The sequence below is a fragment of the Colletotrichum navitas genome (genome assembly GCF_030913465.1).
Source record: "Colletotrichum navitas strain CBS 125086 chromosome Unknown LY79scaffold_12, whole genome shotgun sequence".
Lineage (NCBI taxonomy): Eukaryota > Fungi > Ascomycota > Sordariomycetes > Glomerellales > Glomerellaceae > Colletotrichum > Colletotrichum navitas.
In genome coordinates, this window is record NW_026850558.1 from 270670 (window position 1) to 291939 (window position 21270).

General features: G+C 54.4%; 7 protein-coding genes across 7 annotated transcripts; 5 read left to right on the forward strand and 2 right to left on the reverse strand.

Annotated features, from left to right (window-relative positions):
• Positions 1–1680: 1680 nt before the first annotated feature.
• Positions 1681–4202, forward strand: LY79DRAFT_588044 (uncharacterized protein; the record flags this gene model as incomplete). The annotated part of the gene is made up of 3 exons (XM_060560859.1): positions 1681–2182; positions 2304–3893; positions 3958–4202. The coding sequence occupies 3 exons, from the start codon at positions 1681–1683 to the stop codon at positions 4200–4202; spliced, it is 2337 nt and encodes a 778-aa protein (XP_060417211.1).
• Positions 4203–4797: 595 nt separating this feature from the next.
• Positions 4798–8518, reverse strand: LY79DRAFT_601632 (exocyst complex component Sec5). Its single transcript, XM_060561847.1, has 3 exons — positions 7962–8518; positions 5817–7909; positions 4798–5767 (listed from the first exon to the last, which is right to left on the reverse strand). The coding sequence occupies exons 1-3, from the start codon at positions 8299–8301 to the stop codon at positions 5048–5050; spliced, it is 3153 nt and encodes a 1050-aa protein (XP_060417212.1). The 5' UTR covers positions 8302–8518; the 3' UTR covers positions 4798–5047.
• Positions 8519–9269: 751 nt separating this feature from the next.
• LY79DRAFT_667370 (uncharacterized protein) lies at positions 9270–9540 on the forward strand (the record flags this gene model as incomplete). The annotated part of the gene is made up of 2 exons (XM_060563360.1): positions 9270–9391; positions 9444–9540. The coding sequence occupies 2 exons, from the start codon at positions 9270–9272 to the stop codon at positions 9538–9540; spliced, it is 219 nt and encodes a 72-aa protein (XP_060417213.1).
• Positions 9541–10478: 938 nt separating this feature from the next.
• LY79DRAFT_577367 (uncharacterized protein) lies at positions 10479–12591 on the forward strand (the record flags this gene model as incomplete). Its single annotated transcript, XM_060559878.1, has 4 exons — positions 10479–11046; positions 11715–11748; positions 11873–11951; positions 12454–12591. 4 exons carry the CDS (start codon positions 10479–10481, stop codon positions 12589–12591), a joined length of 819 nt encoding a protein of 272 aa, XP_060417214.1.
• Positions 12592–13279: 688 nt separating this feature from the next.
• LY79DRAFT_544497 (uncharacterized protein) lies at positions 13280–15203 on the forward strand. Its single transcript, XM_060557115.1, has 2 exons — positions 13280–13475; positions 13892–15203. Exons 1-2 carry the CDS (start codon positions 13451–13453, stop codon positions 15019–15021), a joined length of 1155 nt encoding a protein of 384 aa, XP_060417215.1. The 5' UTR covers positions 13280–13450; the 3' UTR covers positions 15022–15203.
• LY79DRAFT_544498 (plant basic secretory protein) lies at positions 15204–16783 on the reverse strand. Its single transcript, XM_060557116.1, has one exon. It carries the CDS (start codon positions 16347–16349, stop codon positions 15366–15368), a length of 984 nt encoding a protein of 327 aa, XP_060417216.1. The 5' UTR covers positions 16350–16783; the 3' UTR covers positions 15204–15365.
• A 462-nt stretch (positions 16784–17245) lies between these two features.
• LY79DRAFT_544502 (clasp N terminal-domain-containing protein) lies at positions 17246–21270 on the forward strand. Its single transcript, XM_060557117.1, has 4 exons — positions 17246–17285; positions 17352–17975; positions 18027–18941; positions 18994–21270. The coding sequence occupies exons 2-4, from the start codon at positions 17392–17394 to the stop codon at positions 20942–20944; spliced, it is 3450 nt and encodes a 1149-aa protein (XP_060417217.1). The 5' UTR covers positions 17246–17285; positions 17352–17391; the 3' UTR covers positions 20945–21270.

Below are 21270 nucleotides of genomic sequence, written 5' to 3' on the forward strand. Positions count from 1 at the left end.
GACAGCCTGACAGGAGAAGCGCCCCTTGCCCCAGGCGTCGTGCTTGGAGGCCTCGAGGGCCGCGACGGAATAGAATAGCCAGGACTTCTCTCGCCTCCAGGGTATCCGTTCTGTAGTTGAACAGTCGAACGTTGGAAAGTCATGGTCGACCAACGCTATTCCAGGCGTATCGGCAGGATGTCTCCAGTGCCGAGATACAGCATCATTGGAGAAAAAACGACCCCCTCTACACACCACTGTAAAATAGCTAGGTAGCTGCGGGCAGTGCGATGTTCAATTTTGAGAAAACGGCAGATGATCGACCCTCCAGCTCGGAGATATCTCGTACGGTGACATGTAAGAAGGGTACCACTCATCGACGACGCCGCCGAGACACAACGACCTTGCGTACCTTAGCTGCGGCACCCTTTACCCAGGAACAGTCGAAAACGAGCCTCTGCCGCCTGAATTGAGCTGATGCAAAGAAATGAGGGAAGGGACAGGCTTAATTAATTCCCTCTTCTTAGTGCAAAGGGGACTTCTCTCTACTAGTAGTTAATGCAAACAAAGAAACAGCCTTTGATGGGCTGTGATACTCCTGCGGGTAACCAGAGTAATGAAAGGTATTAGAAAGCAATTGATGCCCAGACAATGGCGAAACAATGCTTATGAAGGCTTACCGGAAATGCGCGCAGACGTTTATGGCAATTGGCGGCTCAGCACGCTCTGGGCTTGCCTCATCGTCCGCAGGAGGTCCGGATGGTATCATCTCCTGCTTGCAACACCTTCAATATTGTTGGTTGAATCGCAAGGAGCCACTGCAGGATGCAGAAGAAGACTTGACTGTTTGTTAGCAACGCAGTTCCGACTCTATCAAACCAACAAGGCAACACACGTATGGGAAGCGCATTCATCAACATCGGGAAGGGGGAATACAGGAAGGAAATAGGATCGGAAGTATTTTATGATCGGCGGGATGCGTTTTTGGCCCCAGATTTGCGAAGACTCTTCGTAACGGTGCTGAGATCACAACAGAACAAGTTTTCACAAGAGAATCACCTAGATTCTAGTCCATTCTTGTTCAGGGAGGAAACGTTCTCTCATATGTCGCCATGGGGAGGCTGACAAGATGGCTTGGTGGTATCATCCTTATGGTCTAATGAGCACCAAAGGACCGTACGCTGGGTTAGACTGCATGTTTACCTCATCTCACACCATGACAGCAGGTGTAGCCGAGATCCCCTATAGGTGGGGTATTTTCACGTGACAAGCAGTACCTGCTCCGCCCCACCATATAATTTATCCGACATGGGAAGCGGTGTGAGAATTTTGTCAGTCTCAACGTCGGTGAGCCGTGGCAGAATCAGTGAATCGCATCGCTTTGCCCAGGTCCAGCCAAGGTAATTGTTCTTTGTCGCCCGCTGGTATAAGCCTGGCGAGGCAATTTTTGGCCTGTGGTGCCTTCTAACTGCTCCAGACTCATCGACTCTACTACCTGAAATCACAGAGCGCTGGTCCGTCACCAATCCCTCCCCAAGCGACGCCCAGGGCAGAATTTCTTGGGCGGTCACTGCGACTCTGCAGCACGTATCTCGACTATTGAGCCCTTAGCCGTTCACCATAGAAGCCCGGCTTCGGAAGGAAAGCGTCTTTGGGAATCGATCAGAACCGCGCTCAGAGAGCACAACAAACAAGATCAACATGGGACGAAAACCAAACCCCGTGATTGGGGAGTATTTTACTCGGGGTCCCAAACTTGCAGACTCCAGCAACCGGTACCCGCACACCTGCAAGTTGTGCGGCGAAAACTTCCCCAAAGGCCGAGGTGAAGTCTTACACAAACACATCACTGAGAAGTGTCCTGCCATTACTCCCGAAGAGCGCATCAACGCCGCTCTCGGATTTGCGGGACTCCACTCTGGTTCTTCTGCACCTCGATCTATGAATCTTACCGTTAACCAGCTCGACCCCGCTGCGGCGGAGGTCGCACCCGAGGCACCTGAGAATTGGTCTGCCCTTCGCACCCTCGCCGAAGCTTCCCGTCAGGTTGGTGAGAATGAGATGGGTGCTCCCTCAGCCCCTGGTCGCGATCCGTCTGAGTCAGCGGTTCGCCAGCTTGGGATTAGCTTTGAGGTTCAAGAGCAGTTCACTTTGGAGAACCCACCTGTGAGCTACGACAATCGCCCCGGCCGCGAGCGTAAGGGTGAGTCTTGCGTCAGGTCTTTGTGTGGATCTTCTTGTTAAATTCATCATTGGAGAAGAAGCCTCTGAATATTTTCACGCCAAAGGCCCCGACTAGAAAAGTAAAGCTGACTTTTATGCAGAGTCCACTTCCAATGATAGCACCAACCCTCTGAGTCACCTCACTACAGAGGAGAAGATGGAACATCTCCAAGCTGCGACTCAGCAGCAGAACAACCCCCCTATGGATTCCTCGGATCTATCGGTCGCTGTCGCCGCAACCGCGCGTCTTACAGACTCACTCATGGACCCCCAGTTGACTACTGAACACACTGAGCCTCAGGTTTTGAGCCCAGCCATGTCTCCAACCGAAGCTTGCAAGCCAGAGCTTCCAGTCAACAGCATTCCCACCAGCAATGCTTCAGGTTCTGCAATGCCGCAGCCACTCCAACAATCTCAGCAACAGCAACCCCAGCAGCCTCAGCAGCCCTGGGGTGAGATGACTTACATGACGACCAACCACAACCCCACAGTCGCGACTCATGTGGCTCCCATTGCACCCCCCAACAGAGGCGGCACTAGGATGCCGATAGGCAACGGGACTCAGAGCGAGCACAAGCGCAAGGCTTACAATCCGGCTCGACGCAAAGAAGTCCAGGCTGCCCGGAAGAAGGGCGCCTGCATTAGATGCCGCATCCTGCGCAAAACGTGTGGCACCAATGACCCCTGCGACCAGTGCCGAAAGATTCAGGGGCCTCGGCATTGGACTTACCCTTGTGTCCGTACCCGTCTCAACCAGGAATTGACTCTATATTCGGCCGCCTTGATAGTAGTCCTGGCGCAGACCAGAGTGAAGCACGCTCGACAAAACTATCAACTGCTGTCGAATGGCACCTCTCTCGTCGTCTCTTTATGGGAGGACAGCCCCAGCCTGACACTTGCTGCTCTCGTCACTCCCCGCCCCCAGCAGCCTGTCGCCGAGGAGCCGGAGCAGACTAATGGAGACGCCAAGCCGGTCTTTCAAGTCGTCATGATTGATCAGGATAAAGAAGATCTTCCCGCCCGCATGGAGGAATTTTTGAAGTCCATCCTACCGACACTGATCCAGCGCGAGCCGTCTCACTTTATGCAGGTTGTCTTGGAGGCTGCCCAGAAGTTTCCACAGGAAAGGGTCACCGGCAAGAACCTGAAACTGGCCATTGAGCTTTGGGGTCTTGTCGAGATCCTTGACCGAGAGCGCAGCTGGTACATCGCCGAAGAGCGTGAGGGCATCGTGTCGCCTCGGGGCCCTGAGGATTTTGCCGGAAGCGACGACCAAGACATCTACAACCTGATCACATTCCAGCTGTCCGCGGCAACTGAACGCAAAGCAAACAACGTGTCCAATAAGCTCATCAGCGAGCTTCAGCGCTGCCTAGAGAACGGCAAGGCCAAGATCAACTTCGACGTTTATCTTTCGATCCTGATCCTCCTCCACTGCCTTGAGAAGACGACATGGACATTCAAGGTTTGGGAGATGGATGATTTCCGCCAACGCTGGCCCCTCGACCGCCCTCCCGCTATGTACGTCAATCAGGGCCGAGAGATTGCCGACCTCCTCAAGATGCTCCTGACTCTTCGAAAGTCCCACCCCAAGACGTTCCGAACCCTCGACGGACGCCTCAGCGTTATCGATGTTGGCGACTCAGACTTTGCTATGATGGCAGAATTTTTCGAAGCGCTGAACTTGGATTGTAAGCTACCCCCCTCTCCCAGCCACATGCTCGACCTCATTACTGACTCCCATCTCTTCTTTAGATGATGACGTCGTACAGAAGCTGGAGACATGTGCCTTTAGCCCCGAGACGTCACGTTCGTTGGAGCTTCATTTCTGTAGTCAGGTACTGCTCCCACCAAAGGAAGGCGACCATGGTCATCATGTCGTTGCTGCATCAAGCTCTGGCCACAGCACGCCACCCCCTCCTCCCGGCCCTGGCCCTGACATTGGCCCTACCTCTCTGGGTTCTCCACCACCTCGGCAGCTGCAGCCTTCTATATCATAGAATGGCGTATAGACGTCTGCGAGTGCCTTCCTGAGCTGTTATCGGGATTGAACAGAGGCAGTAGCCGGCAGCCTGTCAACACGCGCACCCAACTTTCACTTACGTTTTCACCTTCACGATAATGAACGAACGACCAGACAAAAGATGCTGACAATGGCTAACGATGTACGACTACCACTATGGACCAGAAGCAAAAGCAAAAGCTCAAAAAAGATAGATACCACAAGGGCTACAGAACTTGGAGTTGAGAGACACTGGATATGGGAGCAAGATAGAAGGGTTGCCTATTTATAGATGGCAATATCCAGGGGCCTTCGATTTGTGAGGACGGCATTGCCTGTAGACTTTACTCGTAGATACCCGACGCAAGTACCGATGCAGTTGACGAATGAATTGTGTTGCTCTCTTTCCCTGTCGACTGGTATGCATTTCTTTTTCTTGCAAAAAGAAAAAAAAATGAGGAGGAGGAGGCCGGATCGATGTGGCCCATTTTAGAGTGGAATTTATCGTCGCCCTAAGGAGTTGTGGTTTGGGTGGCTTCTGGTCCGAATAGCGTTTGATCCAAGGTACTTCTGATGTTTCATCACAAGGTGAACACAATCGATTTGAGCAGCTCATCAACTCCTTATTCTTTGGCTTGTATTGCAAAACATTGTCCATCGGACACTGAACATTCATCAATCGTGCACCTCATTACCAATACGAACCCTCCAATGTCCCCGGCCAGCGCGTGGACAATAACTCCCAGAAGCTTCACCGCCGTACCCAAATAATCCTCTTCTCTGCTTCCCTGCCATTCACCGACGCACACCTGACTATCTCATCCTACACTGTGGGGGAGGCCACTAGCCTTTTGTGATACTAGAGATGGAATCTGCTGTACCTGCCCTTGAGGGCCCCAAGCCGGGACGCTTGATCTTTCTGAAGCAGGAAAACTCGTTCTTGCTCGCCTCACGCAGCCGCTTCAACACGCTACGCATCTCCGGCAGCTCGCTCTGCAGCCGTGCGCGGGCATCGTTGTCGGTACGTCCGTCGAGTTCCTGGTAGATCTCACTTTGGAGTTGCGATGCGCGGTCGGTGGTGTACTGGCTCAGCGTCTGGGCAACAAATTCGACGTCCAGGGTAGCTTGCATCAGAGCCTCAAGGGTATATCTTGGGCGGGTGCGGAACGCCTCGAGGAGCTCGCGGCTGGTTTGTTCGAGGAGGTAAGAGAGCACTTGAGAAGTGAGAGTAGGGGCAGTGGTCGACACTTGGCTGTGGACGAGGACAAGGCTCAAAAGGGCCTCGTAAACATAGGGTCTCGCTTCAGACGGCTTCTGGCCAGATTCGGGAATCCAATCCGGAGAGGTAACTCCAGTCCGGACAATGGTCCGGAGCTGTTCAATAGATGGCCGAGTATAAGACTGGAAGAGCCTAGCATCAATCTGACCCAGAACATCTTTGATCGTCTTGGACTCGTCACTCAGCTTCACTGAAAAGGCGTTCTCGAATTGCGAATTCAGGCTTGGAACCACCTTGGCCCGAAGGGCCTGCAGGTTGCTGAGAGTGAGGAGCATGCGGACATTCTGCCGTTGATTAGCTGCTAATCTTCGAATACGAGGCGTGCTAACTTACTCTGTCTCCAGCATCAAGGGTCGCTCTTCCGCCGCTGGGAGTAGGCCCGGCGGTGGCGACAATAGCACCGTCCGTATCCGTAGTCCAGTCATCATCAGCCTTCTTGACGGATCTTTCGGCGTTTTCCACCATGCCACTCAACGCCTTATAGAGCGTCGTGACGTACTGGCTTCTGACCATCTGCAAGAGTTTGTTAGGTGGTGGGAGAACAATATCCCCCGCACCAGGTTTAGACATGGCTTCAGATATGTAAAGAATCTTCTGCATGCCAGCGAGCAATGCGCCTTCGAAAGCGGAAAAGCTTGAGGGCATGCGGGTTAGATCACCGAGTTCTGGTGACCGGTGCCAATCTTCGACAAACTTGATGTTCTCGGCGTCCTTATTCCACGCGGCGCAAAGAGCAGTGACGCACCGCTCTCTGGCAACGTTGACGAGAGACTTGAGTCTGTCCTGGACGCTGGTATCCTGTCCGTTGAGAACCGGACCGATACTCGCCAGGTCAGAAGCACCGGAGCCAACCAGGGCGAGCATCTTGGAGAGGTAATGGACGCCACTGACTGAGTTCGACCATGGAGGCCAGAAAGCTAGCTTTTCCCATGTCTCGCCACGCTTGGGTGATGGTGGTGGGATGTTGTTGGGGTCGAGGTTGAGCCGAGGATCTCTCAGTCCGTTGGGTGAAAGGTTTCCGGTACTAGCGGATGGTGGACTCATTGGTGATACTGGAAGAGGCGAGAACAACAGCGAGATATCCTCCGGGGGTGGCCCTGCGAAGAAGGCGAACACCGTCTCGCGAATCATGTCGACGAGCTCCAATGTGCCCTTCTGTAGATCCTCCGCGCCCTGTTCCGTGAACTGGTGATGGCGTTGCGACTCTCCGTTGTAACCTAAGGGCAACGTGCGCTGTATCTTGCCATCCATGAAGCCCTGTACGATCTGCCAAAAATCCACGACTTCACCAAGAATGCCTTGCGAGGAGAGGATACTCGACAGGAATGCTAACATCTTCTCCCATAGCTCGATGATATCGGCAGAGTCGGCCGATGCGATTTTGTTCTCAACAGTGGTCTGACCTAAAGAACGGAGATGGGAAGCGACCGTGTGCGAGCCAGGCTTGTCGGCGTTGGCAAGGCGTCGTCGCAATACCTCGACTTCGATTTTGGAGCGATCAGACGTCGATTGGATCTTTCCCTTGAGATGGTCGTACCGACTAAGCAGCCAGACCCAAATCGGATTGTCGTCGACGCCCAGTTCCAAGAGTAGACTGATCAGCTCCATGTGCTGATCCTGTTGGCCCAGGTTGTCGGACTTGGAGACGCCATGAAGGGTAACGAGCTTCCGCCAGACGTCGCGCTTGAAAGCTTGAATTTGCTCATCCACATCGTGCCACATGCGTGCTGCAAGAACAATCTGGTAGATTGCGTCTGACGAGGCCTCGGTAGAAATGGTCGTGGCGAGGGCCCGCGCATTGTCGGAAAACTTGCGCGCCTTGTTGTACTCCTCCACAAGACTCTCATAATCCCTCCGCTTGATGCTGTCGGAGATCGCCGAGCTAAGCTCGACATAGTCCTTGAATTGATCAATATTGGCAGACAAGACCTTGAGGTTCTCCTCTTTCTCACGGCCTCCCAGTGCCGGACCCCACACATCTTCTGCCTTGGCGGAAACATCCAGCAGAGGTGCTTTGATTCCTGCGACGCCGTATTCGCTTTCCTTAATCAGCGCGTTCTTTTTGCGCGCATCCGACGCTGGGGTTCCTAGGGAAGCAGCGAGGTTCAAGTTGCTGATGCTGCCTCGGAAGCTGCTTCGACTGGCGTGGCGGGAGTGAGCACGGGCGCGACCCGTTGTAGGCGGTGGGGGTGGCTCGGCGCCGCGGTACTTCATCTCCCTGTAGACATTATCTATAGTGGCCTTAGCCTTGACGAAGCGCTCGAAGTTGGTCTCTACCAGGACCTTGAGTGACGCAGACTTTTGGTCAATTGACTGTGACAGAGTGTCCAGACCAGCAAGTAAGCTTTGAGTATCGGCAGTTGCGTGCATCTGAGACAGAAACAGGGCGGGGGAAAAGGTGGTGGAGGACAGAAGGAATCGATTGCCTGCGCATTGGTCAGTCCCTGATATCGTCTTCGTGTTTCGAACCCTACGTACGCAGGCGCGGATCATCTTGGATGGGAACTCCTAGCTGGCGGAGAGTCCTAACAACGCTGTCGGTAGTGCCCAAAGGATCTGGCTCGTCTCGCTGGACGATGTTACCGATGCCTCCCTTCTCCGACTGAGACCCAGGTATTATGCTCCGCCGATCGCTGACGGCTCTTTCTAGTGCCTGGTATCGTGACTTTCGGCGCTGCAGCTTCGCATTCTTCTCGTCTTTGGCGTCTTCGTCGTCATCGGATGCGTCACTCTGGTCCTTCTCGGCAGGCCACTCATTAGGGTACGGTGTGGGAAGTTGATAGAAATCCAGAATCGTTCGCTCATAGTCTGAAGCCATCTTTGGGGTATTTGGTAGGCTGCCTGTCGCAGAAAGCAATTATTGTCCCGATCTGTCGGAAAACGGATTTCGAGTGAGCTTGCTGCCAGCAGCAGCAGCAGCAGCAGCAGCAGCAGCAGTACTCGTCGCTGTTCTATTTCGACTTTCAAGCGCGAATGGCAATGCTGCTCAAAAACACCTGTCGTGCCAGGGCTGCAAGAAGCACGCAAACGAATGCATAAAGGAAGAGGTTGTTATCTAGCTACCTAGGTACCTACCTAGGTACCTAAAGTCACGGATACAGCCGGCACTTAGCGCACATCCACGCAGTTCAAACTGCCCCATCCCCAGGCTCTACGGCTCGGCGAAGGAGAAACTATGGCCCGCTCCTGACAACCAACAAATACCGCGTTCCGCACGCCTGAGCACCTCGCTCAAGCTTTCAACATCGGCGGTATGAGACCAGGAACTCCAGCCCGAGTCTTCCGTTGTCCGTGTGCTCATTCGCTGCCTCACGCTTTGATGTACATGCGTTGTACCGACAAGCTTGAAATCGTGCTGTAACCAGCCCGCGATGTACGGGGATAGGATAAGTATGATGTACGAATAGATGCTTACCAGAATATCGCTCATCTCGGCTTCACTTGTCTTACCTGGACGCGGCCTCTGCGGGGGTTTCCCGTTTCCGCGGCTTGTTATCGTCCCTAGATCCAACAAGCTTTGTCGGTACTGGGACCCCATCCGCCGTGTTTACCCACAAGCCACGTGTTGATGTGTGATGTGGCCGACGACTGGATAAGTCGGCACGTCCCTCTGCATGTTCTCTGCTATATATTGAAGTGCTCATGGTCCTTTTGCTGAAACCGTCTGCCCTTTTGCCGCATCTTCTACGCAGTCACATTCTGATTCAATAACTACATACTCATCACACACCTCTCTCCTGGGAAACGGTCACTTTCACAAACTTCCAGCACAACACTGCAGTCGAAATGCCTTCATCCGACGTTCAGAAGGACCAACTCCAGTCTGTCCTTGAGAGAAAGGGCATTCGCTTCCACGTCAAGACCGGCGGTGCCAAGTATGAGTGTCATCTCCACGACCGATCTTCCTAGTATGTGTTATCATTTCTCGACGTGCTGTGATCTAGTACTGACATTTCTCAGCGAGCGCATCAAGGCCGCCAGGGCTAACTCGTCCGGTTCTCAGGCCAGCTCCTCGTCCGCTTCCGCCGTCAGCAGCAACCACCAAACAGCTCACTGAATGGGGTAGCTGGTTGGTTTTTTACGATAGCAGGTTAAAAACAAAAATCGGCACTGAGAACGGCGTTGGGAAGAGCGAAGTTCGCCACACTGTTCCGACACAATCACGGCGTTATGATGAAGCACGACACGGATAAACGGACAGAAATGAACTACTTTCTCCGACACCTGGGCGATGTCAACGGCAACCAACGGTATCCCAACATCGCCCTTGGGATGTGGTCTTTTATCTTCCAGATGCGCACGAAGTCCTCCAGTCTTCAGGAGCACAGAAGGAAGGTACAATGAGTGGAAACAATACTGGAGACTGGAGACCAGGACCACGACCAGGACGTGCCATCCAGATAACATCGCCGGGCTGCATTAGGGCTAAGCAGTATCTGCGCGAAGTTTTCACAATCAGGCGGTGTCTAGAATAGCGCCAAGCTGATACAGTAGCCAGCGAAAAGGGCCTCCTCTTAGGTGGGTTGAATCTCATCTCTTCCCGCACGGACCAATGAACCTCTTGGCGCCTGCATAGTGCACATTCCCATGAACTTGATGAACAGGTACTGGAGGAAATGTGAATCTGTGATTATGACTTCTTTTCTTCTTCCTTCCATAATTCAGCCAATGACAGAGCCAGTTGTAACGATGCGGTATTGTACGGAGCGCCCGACATTGCAGCTCAACTGATCTTCTCAACTCATGACGCTGTGATGTTTAAAGTGGAAATAGCATCCTACAACCTCGGGAATGGGGATGCTTCCCTACTTGTGGGTCTTACGGCCGGCGTCGCCGTGGCTGACGTGACAGCTGTTGATTTACCTATGATAAGACGGTCTGGTCTAGACACAAACTCAGAACATACTTACTTAAACCGTCTCTGGTATTTGTCTCTCCCTATCTCCTTACTTTTAACCACACGTAACGACTATGCATACTCTTCGTTCCTCTATCATGGCTGCTGCCATGCTTACAGTTACCCCGGCTCTTGCCAACAGCTTCGAGTATAACCTTGTTGAAGGAGTCCCATGCACACAGCAACCAGACGAGTCATTCACTTGCTCGGATGGCAGCGAAAACTCAACTGTTGCACTGGACGACTATTATGCCGAAATTTCAGTTTACCCAACAACACCAAATCTAGGAGGAGTAAAGGCTGAATGTGGTGGTCCTGACGCGTTCATCTTCTTTGTTATGAACGCTGCAGGCTTTTACGTGGAGGAGTGTAGTGGGAAGGCTTTATCTTCTGTAATCACTGTTAGGGCCAGAAACGACTTTTCAATTCAATCCGCCGGCCAGGAGCTTACCTTCACCGATGCAGACCCGTGTACCCAGAGCTCTGACGGTGGTTTTACCTGTTCAGGTGGTGGCACAATTAGAACGGCTAATGGGGCTATTACGATGACTGCAGAGGAAGACGTTGACACGGCAATCAGGGTGATCTGCAATGCCGGCAGCTCTGTCTTCTACACATCTGCAGGAGACATAGGCAACTTCATGAAGCCTAGTGTCTGTGGAGACGGTATTACAAAGGCAATCAGCGTTAGGTCACGCGCGCAAATTAATCCAGTGCGTTAAGGCAACAAAATCTAAGACGCCTTTACCTATATTATATACCTGGCGGCAGCAAGTGACGCCGGTCGAGCTGAGCGACGAGGTGGATGAGGCTGTCGTAGGGGCTCGTGGCTGTCTACTCCCACACAACGGTACAGCAAGTCAACAACGCATTATTGTTAACTGGTCTCACCTTGAGAAAAAATGGCTACAAAGGCGGTTGTTTCTGCTGCATACACGAAGCGCGCCGGATGCCTAGCACAACTTAAAACTGATTCTATCTATTTCATGACCCGGCGGAGGCAACATCTTGGAAGTGTATGCTTTTGTAACAAGTGCTGCATTTGCGGCTGGCAGCTGACGGGGCGGCTTGGCAAGGACAATGCATTTCGACTCGACCCAGATCAAAACAGTTGGTAGAGCTCTTTGAAAACGGACATTATTCCTGAATTCAGGAACCACTGTATCCGGTTGATTAACATTATACCGAACGCACCCGCTTGGGAGTAGAGGATTCTCAATAGCCTCGGTCTGGCTCTCTTAATTAACGTCAATCGCACGACGCTTATCAGCTAGAACCATGGGAAGCCGGCGAATATTGTAGCCATTGTTTGACGTGGATACAACCACATTCAGATCACCGGGGGCCGACCGGATTCAACTGGCCAATGTAAGACTGAGCCGGGAAAGTCTCATGGTAGAGTTGTTGAAGGATGAGTTCGACTCTTGGTACCACTAGCTTGTGATATCAAAGACCTTATCAAAACCAAGGAATTTGGACACTTGCAATAAAGCTTGTTTCAGAAGAATATCGTCCCCGATATCAACAAACAGAAGGTTGTTAAAGGAGAGATGAGCCGTCTCGGAGAGAAGGTAGAACGCCGTGGACAGTGGGCCAAGCCAGTGTGAGCAAACAACTAAAATTTTGTTCGACCGAGACCGTTTACGCTGGAATCAGACGTGATGGCCTGTCCGAGGGGCCAGCTGCTGACATGAGCCAGTCAACGTCTTGAAGCTACAATATGAGTTTGTTCAATTGACCAGAAACCAACAATGGCCGATTTTCCGGTGGTTATGGAAGATCAATAATGATTTCGAAATGAAAAATGTTACCACAAGGAGTTTCCATTGCCCCTTCCAGTGCGTTAGTTCAAATATTATGGACGACGGGCCGGCAAGCCTGTCATTCGAATATAGTGGGTCACTTCCGGAGACGAACCGGAATACATTATGACGGGAAAAACGGGTCGACACCGACTGCATGGACCCGTGGGCGGTGGTGACGTCTGCGCAACGGAAGGTGATCGGAGACATAAAACGTAAAAAATAGAAAAAGGGGGATAGGAAATGAGGTAGTAGCATTTTTGGTCTATAGACATCCCCACCATTCGGCGTGTCGCACGAGCTCTATCTTGGCGCTGCTGTTGCTGTGCGCATCAAGTCTGGCAGCTGGCTTGAGCTCTATCGCGCGGGGTTTCGCGCTACAGTCTCGCCCTCGACTGGTGAATATTGACCCAGGCCTTGATGCAACTAGTGGTATGAGGCAACTATTGTTACTTGGGTCCTGTTGAGAGACGGACCGCGGTGCGAAGCATGGGTCCAGCTGTCTGCAGCTGTGCTGAGGTCAGCTTTTATGCTGTGGCAATAAACCACGAACTGCCTGCCGTAGGCGGGTTTTTATGCTGCTGAGCGCTTGGTGTGCCGTGCGCCACAAAATACCCCAAGCCAAACCCGCCGAGAATGCAAGCTCTCTCTCCCTTGTCCCCAGGAAGTGACTCGTGGAACGTTTGGCCGCGCTACGGACTCGGACCAAAATGTCCATGCCGCTCTGGCAGCGAGGCGCACCACGAGGTCAACCCCCAAATGTTATCGATACCAAGCCATTCGGACGCCCCCTACGCAGTCCATAACCAGGGGACTCCCCAACTCTGCTTTAACAATGACGGACGATTGGTCGAACGTTCCTGGCCGCCCCTCTTCGCGACCGCCCTGGATCCGGACTGTCGTGGGAGGAGATAGAAAAGGTACTCTCTTGCTCGGATAGGGGTATGGAGGCACTGAACGAGTCGCCAGGGTACATGGCTGCCTCGCCTCGTTGACTACGCTCGAAGCCCACACCGCAGTCGAGGGGGTACGCAATCCCTACAGGTGCTTTCGTATGTAAGTCATAATTACTGCCTGCCTGCTGCTGTCGCCGTACCACACCGCAGTCTTTTTACTTACGCATTGCCTCGCCCATCCTTCATCCCCGGAGTGTTTCTCCTCCTCCTCCTCCTCCTCCCCCTCCTCCTTCTCAACTCCAACTTCGGGTCGTTACCTTATTCTGACTGTCGGTGTTACCTAGGCCTGTTGACCAGAGAGGGTTGTTCAAGATGCCTGTACCAATCGCAGCCAAAGGTGAGTGATACATGCACTAATCATCCCTTGTCGCTGCCCTATCGCTTGTGTACTGCCCCCCTAATTCCCCCCATCTCTCCAAACACTGCCCGACGATCTCCTGTAGTGCTCTTTCTTCCTGTGCCCACCCTACCCCGCGTTGACCTTGTTGCGAATCACGTTACTTGTCTGAGGTGGTCAGGCCTGTGGCGAATGGCCTCCGGGATCAAGCGATCCCGACTCGTTCAGCGCGTGGCCAATTTGGAGCTTGAGATCCTATTATTTCTTGGGTCGACCTTTTTTCGTTGTCACACTGGACCAACCTGTTTTCTTCCCTTGACGCATCCCCGCCGTTATCTCCCAAGCCATCCGCGCCTACTACACCACACTTGCCCACCTGACGATGCCTCCCGTTAACAACGGTGCCTTGGCTTCAGCCGGCGTTATTGCTGTGTCTGTCGCCGTAGCAGCTGCCATTGCCATTTACGAGTCACCCGAACTTCGGCGGTATGCCGATGACATACGGAGGCGTATCGCAGTTGCACTGCATTCCCTGGGCGAGGGTATCGAGCCCGGCGACCGTCCGCCCATGTTCAACCGCCCTGAGGATGCCCAGGGGTTCCTAGAGTCCCGTGGAGGAGCCGACGCCGGCGTGGACGCCGATGACGAAACCCGCCGCCGCCAGCGCGAGGAACTGATGTACTGGAATGCCGTGCATCTGGCCAAGAAGGAGAAGGAGATTGTCGAGGCCGGGGCGTCCGGTTCGTCGGAGCGGCCGCCACCCGGGCCTACACGGGGCAGGTCTTTCGACGACTTTATGCGGCAGGACTACAACGGCGAGAAGGGATCTTTTATCTTCAATACGGGCGCAAACGTCTATGACGACGAGGGCCTTGTTCGTCGCCGCCCCGAAGGTGTCCGAGGTCTGAACTCCTCCCTTTATGCCAACCCATTTGCCGACGAGCACCAAATCGACCAGGACGAGCTGCCGACGTTGGAAACGTCGGCCCCCGTTTCTCCTGGCCGCGACGCGGCCGCGTCAGACATCTACAGTGTTACCACCCGTGACACCGACGAACCCCCTCGAGACATCGCCACCGCCGTCGCCACCCCTGCCCATATGGCTCCACTGGTCGACCTTGCCGAGGCCCCTTCAGAGTCCGAGAAGTCTACAACTCTCGATCGCGAGCTCGGTCCCGACGAGTACATGACTGCCGGCCAGGAAAACCGCGAAGAGGCCTATGCCTCCATCCAGGCATGGGCTCAAGGGTCCTCCACCGCATCCAATTTCTACTCCCCGCTGCCCATGTCGCCTCCCGCTCCGATGTCCGAGCCCGAGCTTGTCAGCGAAGGCGAGCTCACGCCCACCGACTCTGCCTCTCTCGTCGGCTCCGGCGAGCACGTTGCCGACGAGGCCGCTTCATCGAGGGCTGGCGACAACAGCCGCTACTACGACGTACTGAGTGAGAGCGAGGGCATGATGACCCCCGCGAGTTGGTCCGAGGTTGGCAGCGTCGTCAGTGAAAACGAGACTCAAGACGTGGCTCAAGCCGGTGCCCACACATAGCCTGTTTTCATTCGGTCCGGTGTGCTGCTTGATATATCACGGTTGAAAACCAGTCGACTCGCGGGAGGCTGGCGGCAGGCAAGGTATGGAAACGGCGTAAAAGGTTCAACAGTACTAGGAAACAGGGTATTCATAGATTTTATCTTTTGCTTAGGCGGCTGGGTTCATTATTATAATCAAGTTTTGTTTCCATATGTCTCTCATGCGTGATACGCATCGTCTTGGTACATTTCCCCGATGATATGACTGCAGAACGCCTTTCAAGCTTACGACAAACGGATGTGTCGCAAAGTATCATGCGATCACCCGGAAAACAATGGCAAATGTGGCATAGTTTCGACCGCTTACACAGGAACAACTTTTTCATCAGCAGCCCTGATCCTGTCCAGTCTGACATCGTCGTCGGATATATCGTCCTTGTTGACGATAACCGCCTCGTCATCCTTCATCTTGTTACCGTAATCTTTCCAAAGCTGTTCAACAGGCCTGCCCAGCAGCTCTGTCCAGAATTCCTTTTCCTTGTACAGCTGGGTGCGGAGCTTCTCGTTTATCCTCCTTACCGTGCCAGCGCCAAAGCGACTCTCGAGGTAGTCGAGAAAGTAGCCCGTGTGCTGGTACCCGCCGTCCCAGTTGCCACTCGCTTCGCGCTTCCAGTGAGGCGGACTCAGGTGTGCGTTGAGACGGACCCAGTCGGCAATGCCCTCGATTAGTCCACCCGGGCAGGTGCCACGGGCGTTGTACTGGAAGCAGTGGACCATCTCATGGGTGAGAACGCCCATGATCTCGTCGGTGCGGCGCTCGGCGGAGATGCTGGCGATGTAAGACAAGGAGAAGTGGATCTCTTTGTGGTCATCATCGAGATCAGAGCCCGTAGTGTAGGCGACGCCGTCCATATGGCGGAGAATAAGGGTGACGGAACGGGTTGACGGAACGTGAGTGGTGTGGCACGAGGGAGACTCGTAGAGCAGGGTCAGGACGGAGCGGACGGCGGTGGTAAGGGCGTTGCCAGCATTCACGGCGGAGAGAAAACGAACGGCGGCCGGGTCGTTGAGATCTCGAACCTCAAGGCGGAGCTTGGGAAGCTTGAAGTCTGGGGAAGGACGAGGATGGTCGGCAGCGGCAACGGCGGGGGCGGCAGGGATAGGGCTTTGCTGGACCGAAGACTTGGGACGAGGGGGCAGAGGGGTTGCCGCGGGGGGTCCTGAGGCCGGGGCTGAGGTCGAGGTCGGTGCCTCGGATGAGGTTGGTTCTGCGGTAGTGGCGGACATGGCTGGGAGAAAGAGAGAGATGGGACCTGGGTTTGGCGTCGTATCGGGTGGGAGGACCATCTGTTCGAGGCCTCGCTGGGGTTTTGAAGAGAATGATGATCGAGATCTGCCTTACGGATGCGGACTGAGTGTTCCCAGCATACCTAGGCAAGAGGTAGTGTCGGTGTATTTGGACCAGCACGTCTTCCGAGGATGAAAGCGTAAGACGGGTGGCTAAAGAGACAAAATATGTTCTAGGCCTACCTAGGCGAATCCTTGGTGGTACATAGGTGAAGGTGAAATGACCCGCTTCTGGAAGTCTAAGTCGGCAGAATAGAAGAAGAATGACGAACGGTTCTCTTTTCAGGAGGACCCTGTTCTAAGAACCTCCAACTGGAGCCCTTCCCTTCTCTCCCCTTCCCCTTGAGGCTAGGTAGCAGGGTAGGTAGGTAGGAGTCGGGACTGGGGGTGGGAACGTGCCTTCCCCGCGGCTACAGGGGTCAGGTCCTGGCCCCTGTCGCCAAAGGACCCACGCTCGCTCGCGATAAAGCGGATAAGCATCTAGCGCAGCTTCTCTTCGCGTTCACTAGCACCAAGGAAGTGGACCCTCGACCAATGGAATCGAGCCGAGCTTGTGGGTGCACGGGACAACCTGCGATGGGGATAGGTTGCCCCCTTTGTCTTTGTTTACTGCGTAATTATTGGGACGCCCAGAGCCTTTGGACATCATTCGCATCACAACAACCCGCACGAGCTGCCATATCTGCGCAATCCGGCCCAGAGTCTGCCGCCTTCTTTTGCACTGGCATATTCTTCCGTGCTTTTCAGCACCCGAGCCGCCTTTCACAAAATCGTAAGCTGCCTTCTGCCCTACGAGTTTCAGCCCACCACACCCCTCTCTTCCACATTGCGCTAGACGACTCATGCCCTCGCTGTTTCTCCTCGCTGTCGCTCACCTCGCCGGAGTGGCTAAGTAGTTGCGCAAATCCCTCTGCTCGCCCAAGCCGAGCTTCCTACGTGGGAACACCGGCAGAAACATCGACGCAGTACCGAGTAGCTGACCATCCTCTCTCATCGCACCAGGCCAAACCCAAAACAGAGCCCAACCATCGTTCTGCGGGGAATGGCGGAAAAAATCACAGAGGACCAGGTCAACGACCTGTTGAAGATCCTCCGCACCGATGCCAGCGTCGACCATAAAGTCCAGCATGTCACCGGCATCAAGTCCGGCATCAAACAGCACAATGTCCCTGATACCCTCGTCCCACTGGTCTTCGACGGCCTCCGCACCGCGTCCGTCTCGCCGCACGCCGTCCTTGTCAACGCCGGTTTCACGGCCCTCAACCACCTGCTGACGAGGCTCTCGAGGCAGGAGCCCAAGTATATCGCCAAGGAGGCCAAGCATACACTTCCCTTGGTCATTGACAAGCTGGGCGACCCCAAGGACAAGTTCAGAAGCCTTGCATCCCAAGCATTGACGACCATGTATGCTGCCGCGCCCATGGACGTGGAGCGCTCAGTGCGGAACGTCGCCATGGTTGGCAAGAACCCAAGAGCCAAAGAAGCCGGCATGCACTGGCTACTATACATGCATCAAGAACACGGTGTCCAGTTCCGCGCATATGTCCCGACTCTTATGGAGCTGCTCGAGGATGCTGATGGCATGGTGCGCGACGTCGCTAAGAGCACCGTCATCGAGCTGTTCAGGTACGACTCGTGGCCGTTGTTCCTCAACCCACGCTAATTGTTGCCATATAGACATGCCCCCAACACAGCCAAGTCCGACCTCAAGAGACAGCTGAAGAACTTCAATGTCCGCCCGGCGATCGAGCAAGCCATTGTCAAGGAGCTCGCGCCCAACACCGCCGAGCGGCCGAAGACGCCTGGATTGGAGGCCGCCGCCCCTATCGTCGCCCCCAAACCGAAGCTCGCCGCAAGTGTATCATCTGTCTCGAGCGAACGGCCCATCACACCGGCGCCGCCGCCCGAGGCTCCGAGTGAAGTGGACCCTGCATACGTCAACACCCAACGCGAACTGGACGATATCTTTAGAGAAATGATGACGTACTTCGAGGGGAAGGAGACCGAGCAGAATTGGCTGAAGCGCGAGGAGAGCATGACCAGACTACGGAAGCTCATTGCCGGTAACGTTCCGCAAGACTACTCGGACGCCTTCATGCTCGGCCTGAAGGGCCTACTGGACGGAATCATCAAAGCCATCACCTCTCTGCGAACAAGTCTTTCCAAAGAGGCCTGCAACTTGGTCCAGGACATTGCCATAACGTTTGGTCCCGGTATGGACCCTTTGGTAGAGCTTCTTATGCAGACTTTCATCAAGCTTGCCGCGGCAACCAAGAAAATTGCCTCCCAACAGGCAAACACCACGGTCGATATCATCATTGGCAAGGTCACATACAACTCGCGGATCATGCAGCATATTTGGGGCGCGTGCCAGGACAAGAACGTTCAGCCCAGGACCTACGCTACGGGCTGGCTCAAGACGATTCTGAACAAAGAGGCTCATCACAAGAGCCATATCGAGCATGGCGGTGGTCTGGAACTTGTAGAGAAGTGCATCAAGAAGGGTCTCAACGACGCGAACCCCGGCGTCAGAGAGCGTATGCGCGCTACTTACTGGGTGTTTGCCAAGATCTGGCCAACAAGGGCGGACGTGTAAGACGGGATATCTGTCTCAAAAGTAAATTTCTTACTAACGAATCTGCAGGCTCCGAGATACTCTCGAACCAACAGCTCAAAAGCTTCTGGACAAGGACCCCAACAATCCCAACGCCCCCAAGAGGGAAGTGGACAGCGTCCGTGCAAATCCCGGCCTTGGCTTGTCCAAAAGTACTATGGGCAGTAGCAAGCCAAGCTTGCGTGAAACTATGATGGCACAGAAGAAAGCCACAATGGCGGCATCCCGAAACCTGCCTCCCCGTCCCGGATCTGCGATGGCTAATCTCTCTCCGGTGCGGCCACAACAACCAGCACCAAGCTCGTCTTCGACCAGCTCGGCGCCCGCATCGAAGCCGACGGCGTCTGGTGGCATGTCCGTCCGTCCTATGAGACCCACCAAGAAGCGCCCGGAAATGGCTGCAAGACCGGCGACAGCCGGTCCCTACTCCGTGCGGACCCACGATGGTCCTTCGGCCGAAGCCCCGAGTCCCGAAAGCCTCAAGTCGAAGAGTGTGACACCAAAGTCGAAAACTGATGCGTCTCCGCGAAGAGCCGCTAGCAGACCGCGTGCTGCGACATCTCACGCCAATGGCCCGCATGTTGCATCGCCTAGCGCGGCCAAGCCAGCGCTCTCGAAGTCGGTATCCTCGCCTCGTGCATCGCCCCGGTCTGGTCCCGCGAAGGCCAAGAGGTCACAAACCACGATGCCTTGGAGCAGTCCTACTAGGGAGAACGAAGATCTCACATTGGTGGTGCCAAGTCTCGACAGTTTGAGATCGCTCTCGGGAGATGTCCCCGCAAAAGCTTCGCCGCCAGTTGTAATGCAAGGACCGGCGAATATATCTGTGGAGATCCCCTTGCCCGAGACGGAGCATGCAGCAGAGCCTACACCAGAGTCGACGCCGGAGCCTGCTGAGCAACCTCTTGCAGAACCCGAGGCCGAAGCACCGGTTTTAGAACCACAGGAAGCGTCTGTAGAGGAGCCTGAGGAGACACCTGCGGATGTAGCTGTGGAGGCTTCGGCTGAGGAGGCACCAGCTCCCACGACTTCTGTCAAGGAGGAAGTGGCTGAGCCAGGATCCGCCCCTTCCAACGGTCTTAAGGTGTTTGAGGACCCCTTCGTGGACGACAAGACGACCGCCAATGCAAATATCATCGTTCCAGTGCTGGAGGATAAGGCTGTGAACGAGGTTTCCGCTCCAGCAACCAATGGCCACTTTGACGTGAACGGCACCCTCGAGACCCCCGAGAAGGCTAGTCAGACTTCCAAACTTCTCGATAGTGGCGTGACTAGAGTCAAGGCAAAGTCTCTAGATGTCCACGGCTTCAGGAAACTGCAAACCATAATCAAGGACAATAAGGCCGTTTTCACGGATGAGAAATTTGAGGCCCTTCTCTGTGGGCTTTTTGAGTATCTTGAGGCCCCCCTCGAGAACCTTGCGCCGGAGAGGGTGCAGGATGTCAAGGCCCAGATCCTTGCGACGATCAAGCTTCTGCTCAAGAAGGAGCGAGACAACTTTCAGCCCCATGTCTCAAGAGGCCTTGAGTCCCTTGTCGCAACACGCAGCGCCTACGATGCGCGTACACGCATCGTTAGCGGTCTTGAGCTCCTTGCCGAAGAACTTGTGGCTCTTGGTGACCCGCATGAGATTGTCGTAGTCATGGTCAAGCTTCTGCAAAGTAAGCAAGATTCGTCGATCGAGGGCAGCCGCTGTCTTGCCACAGGCCTGCACGTGCTGAAGGAATTACTCGACAAGCGTACCGGTTTCACGGCTTCGGAGGGCGAGCTCGCGCAGATGGGTGGTCTTGCCGGCCGATGTATCGAGTCGACTGACTCTGGAGTGCGCATGGGTGCTGTCCAGCTCTGCGTGGCGTTGCACTCGCGTATTGGTGACGGGCCGTTCTGGGAGCTTATCAAGGGCGCCAAAGACGACCCCAAGAACCTCATCACGTACTACATTGCGAAGAAACAAAGGGAGAGCAGCGCTGTTGCCACCTAAGTCGCACAGACGAATCAGGTCATCCGTACGATATGGGGACGGGTCTTGGACGCAGCAGGAGTTGGAATTGGGTGCTGGGGCGGCGGGTGAAATGGATAATACCTCGAGGCCTCAAAAGCAAACGGAGTTTTGTCGTTATTGGCTGGGAAAGGAAGGGAGGGGTGGGGACTAAGCTGTATACGGGAAGGCAACGTATTTTTTTGGTTTTGCGTAGATTTCGAACGCCTTTCTTGTATTGCCTTTTGTAATGGCCCGGCATAGCTGCGCACTGTACCAACACCTATTTTATTCCAATGGATCGATCCACTTTGTCTCAGCTGTCAAAA

Bases quoted from the DNA above. Each gene is read 5' to 3' on its own strand.
- LY79DRAFT_601632 (XM_060561847.1), bottom strand. From the start codon at position 8,301: ATGGCTTCAGACTATGAGCGAACGATTCTGGATTTCTATCAACTTCCC. The intron at 7,910-7,961 runs GTACGTAGGGTT...ACCAATGCGCAG, and splicing joins CCAAGATGATCCGCGCCTGC to GCAATCGATTCCTTCTGTCC. The intron at 5,768-5,816 runs GTAAGTTAGCAC...AATCAACGGCAG, and splicing joins CCCTTGATGCTGGAGACAGA to AATGTCCGCATGCTCCTCAC.
- LY79DRAFT_544498 (XM_060557116.1), bottom strand. From the start codon at position 16,349: ATGGTCCTCCCACCCGATACGACGCCAAACCCAGGTCCCATCTCTCTC.
- LY79DRAFT_544497 (XM_060557115.1), top strand. From the start codon at position 13,451: ATGCCTGTACCAATCGCAGCCAAAG. The intron at 13,476-13,891 runs GTGAGTGATACA...CCTTGGCTTCAG, and splicing joins TGTACCAATCGCAGCCAAAG to CCGGCGTTATTGCTGTGTCT.
- LY79DRAFT_544502 (XM_060557117.1), top strand. From the start codon at position 17,392: ATGGCGGAAAAAATCACAGAGGACCAGGTCAACGACCTGTTGAAGATC. The intron at 17,976-18,026 runs GTACGACTCGTG...GTTGCCATATAG, and splicing joins ACCGTCATCGAGCTGTTCAG to ACATGCCCCCAACACAGCCA. The intron at 18,942-18,993 runs GTAAGACGGGAT...ACGAATCTGCAG, and splicing joins TGGCCAACAAGGGCGGACGT to GCTCCGAGATACTCTCGAAC.